Consider the following 2,684-nt stretch of genomic DNA (forward strand, 5'->3'; position numbering starts at 1 on the left):
AGAGAGAGATGGAGGGGTGGGGGAGTCCTGTAAACAAAATTAGCATATGGTCAGCTGTTCTAATCCTTCCTTTTTCCTTTGTATCCTTCTTTCCTTCCTTCATTTGTATCCTTCGTGTCTTATTTAACCACTTATTTATTCGTCTTTTGTCTCTCTTCTTGTTCTCTTTTCATTTTATTTATTTTGTTTAATTTTTTCCCTTTCTTTCCTTCATTTGGTTATTGTCTTTTTGGTTGTATCCATTTTTGTTGAGACGAATTTATTTGCTTTTCTTCTCTACTTACTTGTCTCTCTCTCTCTTACTCTATTGTTTTGTTTCTTTCATTCATGTATTTATTACTATTATTTCTACTTTCCTCGTTACTCTATTTCATCTTTTCTCCCTTCCTCTTGTTTTCCTATTCCCTCATTTATCACTCAGAGTTCTCACTTTCCCTTTTTCACTCTCCTGTTATGCTCATTCTTCCGTTGTTCATCCCAGCCTATCTTTCTCTTCCTCACCTCCTCCCTCCACCTGCATAATTCCATCTGTTCCCTTCTCACTTTTCTTTCTACTCATATTTCCCACTCACCCTCACGCGGTGTGTCAGGCCGCACCACCCTCCAGCCCGGCCGTCGCCACCCATACCTCACGCCGCGGGCACTAGCAGGGCGCGAGGGTCATCTGGTGGCCGTGCAGAGTGTGAATGGTGGTGTGTGTGTGTGTGTGGTGGGCAGGTACCGGTGCTAGCCCGGGACGTCCCTGCGGTGCTGTGCCGCGGGCCACGGGTGTCTGTTTAGCGGCGCGGTGTTGGTGAGGTCTTGAGCGTGGTGACATGGACAGCAGTTGTTGTCTTAGATAAATATGACTCACCACTTAACCCGAGGCAGGGCCGCCTCCAGGCTGGCTGTGACTCACCTGTGTGCTGGTTGCTGCTTCCGTGCATTACCGCTCGGCTCTACACGTGCAATGCGGCACGCACTCATCCACACATGTACACACACACACTCAGCATGGCCAGGATAAGAACAGAGGTCACGTGCTTTAGACATATTCATTAACATAGAGTATAAAATAGTACATAACAAGTGGCCGCAATATGCAGCAAATTATACAAGTAATTAAAGCTTGGCGTGCCCGAGTGACGGGCGAGTGTGGCGCCCCTCACGGTACAGAAGCCGCGCCTCTCAGGGGGCAGGCGCGGCGCCCCTCGCTCCTCTATCTGCTCATGATGTCGGCGATGGAGAAGCCGAGCCTCTTGGGGGCTGGGGGGCCGCGGGCTGCAGCTCCTCGTCCTCCTCCGTCAGCGTCTGCATCACGTGGTCGTCCTCGTCGTCGTCGCAGTGCAGCACATCCACCACCTCGTCGGCCTCCAGGCGTGCGGCGTCGGCGGCGGCGGGCACGGAGGGCGGCGTGTGTGGGGCAGCGGGCGTGGGGGGAACGTCGTGGGCGTGCTGCGCCTTGTGCACGGCGAGGGTGCGCGCCTGGCAGAATCCCTTGCCGCACGCCTCGCACTTGAAGGGCTTCTCCTTGCTGTGGATGTACTTGTGGTCGCGGAGGTGGTCCTGCCTCCTGAAGGCCTTGCCGCAGATGTCGCAGGGGAAGGGCCGCTCGTCCGTGTGGGTCCGCTCGTGGATCAGCAGGTTGTAGCTCTTGGTGAACTCCCGCTGGCAGTACTTGCAGATGTACCGCTTCTTGGGTCTGCTGAGGCGGCCCCCGGGAGTCAGCAGCAGCCGGTTCAGGGCCAGCTCGCCCGCGCCCAGCGCCGCCCACGGCAGCTGGCCTATCGGCACTGCACCATAAGTCTGCAGCAGCCCCGCCAGCCGGGATTCCAGGCCGTAGGGCGGCGGCTGTTGCTTGGCACCGTTAGGAGGCACTTGTGGTAGGAACGGGAGGGACTGGAACAGCGGGAATGCGGGAGGCACTCGCGAGAGGGGCGTGAACGCGGAGCCCAGCGTTCCAGGACTATACTTGGCCTGGTGTGTGGACGCGTCGGGTCGGGCGGCGAGCACTGACGTACGCTCCATCCTGCTGAGGTAGTGGATCTGCCCGCCATGGGTGATCGCCTCGGTTATATAGGCAACGGCGTGGCCGGGGGCACAGGAGGGCCACTATTGGCTGCTGGGACGCGGTGGGGCGCGGCGCTACTGGCTCAGGTGGAGCAAGGGCGGAGCCAGAGTGAAGCAGGGCCAGTGATTGGGTGAGCAGGATGTGCGGGAGGGGGTGTGGGAGCGCGGTGACTGGCAGCTGGGCGTGTAGGAGGCTCTACTGACCCTGTCGAAGAAGTGCACGTGGATCATTATCTTCAGGTCCGGACACGCATGACTTACGGCTTTTTTTTACTGCTCGGTTTTATTCCTTCCCTTTGAACACAACGTCGCCTCTTTTGGCCCTCCTGCCCCGCGCATGTGTGTGTGTGTGTGTGTGTGTGTGTGTGTGTACCGCTCAAGAGAAACGAGTGTAGACTTTAGGAGGGTGAGCAGCGGCGGCGGCGGCGGTGGCGGCGGCGGCGGCGGCGGCGTGCGGCGGCTGTGGTAGTGGCGAGTATAGGTAAAGGTTAGGTGGAGGGAGGGAGGGAGGGAGGGAGGGAGAGGGAAGGAGAAAAGGGAGAGGAGAGGAGAGGACGGACAGTGTTCCCACGCCGGACCGGGCAGACCACCACCATCACCACCACCACGGAGGAGGAGGAGGAGGAGGAGGAAGG

The 2,684-nt window shown here is 57.8% G+C and overlaps 1 protein-coding gene across 1 annotated transcript; it reads right to left on the minus strand.

The window, feature by feature from the left end:
* Positions 1-1,020: 1,020 nt before the first annotated feature.
* On the minus strand, positions 1,021-2,033 carry LOC123506985 (protein odd-skipped-like). The gene is given in 2 exon segments (XM_045259457.1): positions 1,021-1,248; positions 1,251-2,033. Coding segments are annotated over 2 exon segments (807 nt in total). The 5' UTR covers positions 2,008-2,033; the 3' UTR covers positions 1,021-1,198.
* Between the last annotated feature and the right edge of the window lie 651 nt (positions 2,034-2,684).

Source organism: Portunus trituberculatus, chromosome 21 (genome assembly GCF_017591435.1).
Source record: "Portunus trituberculatus isolate SZX2019 chromosome 21, ASM1759143v1, whole genome shotgun sequence".
Lineage (NCBI taxonomy): Eukaryota > Metazoa > Arthropoda > Malacostraca > Decapoda > Portunidae > Portunus > Portunus trituberculatus.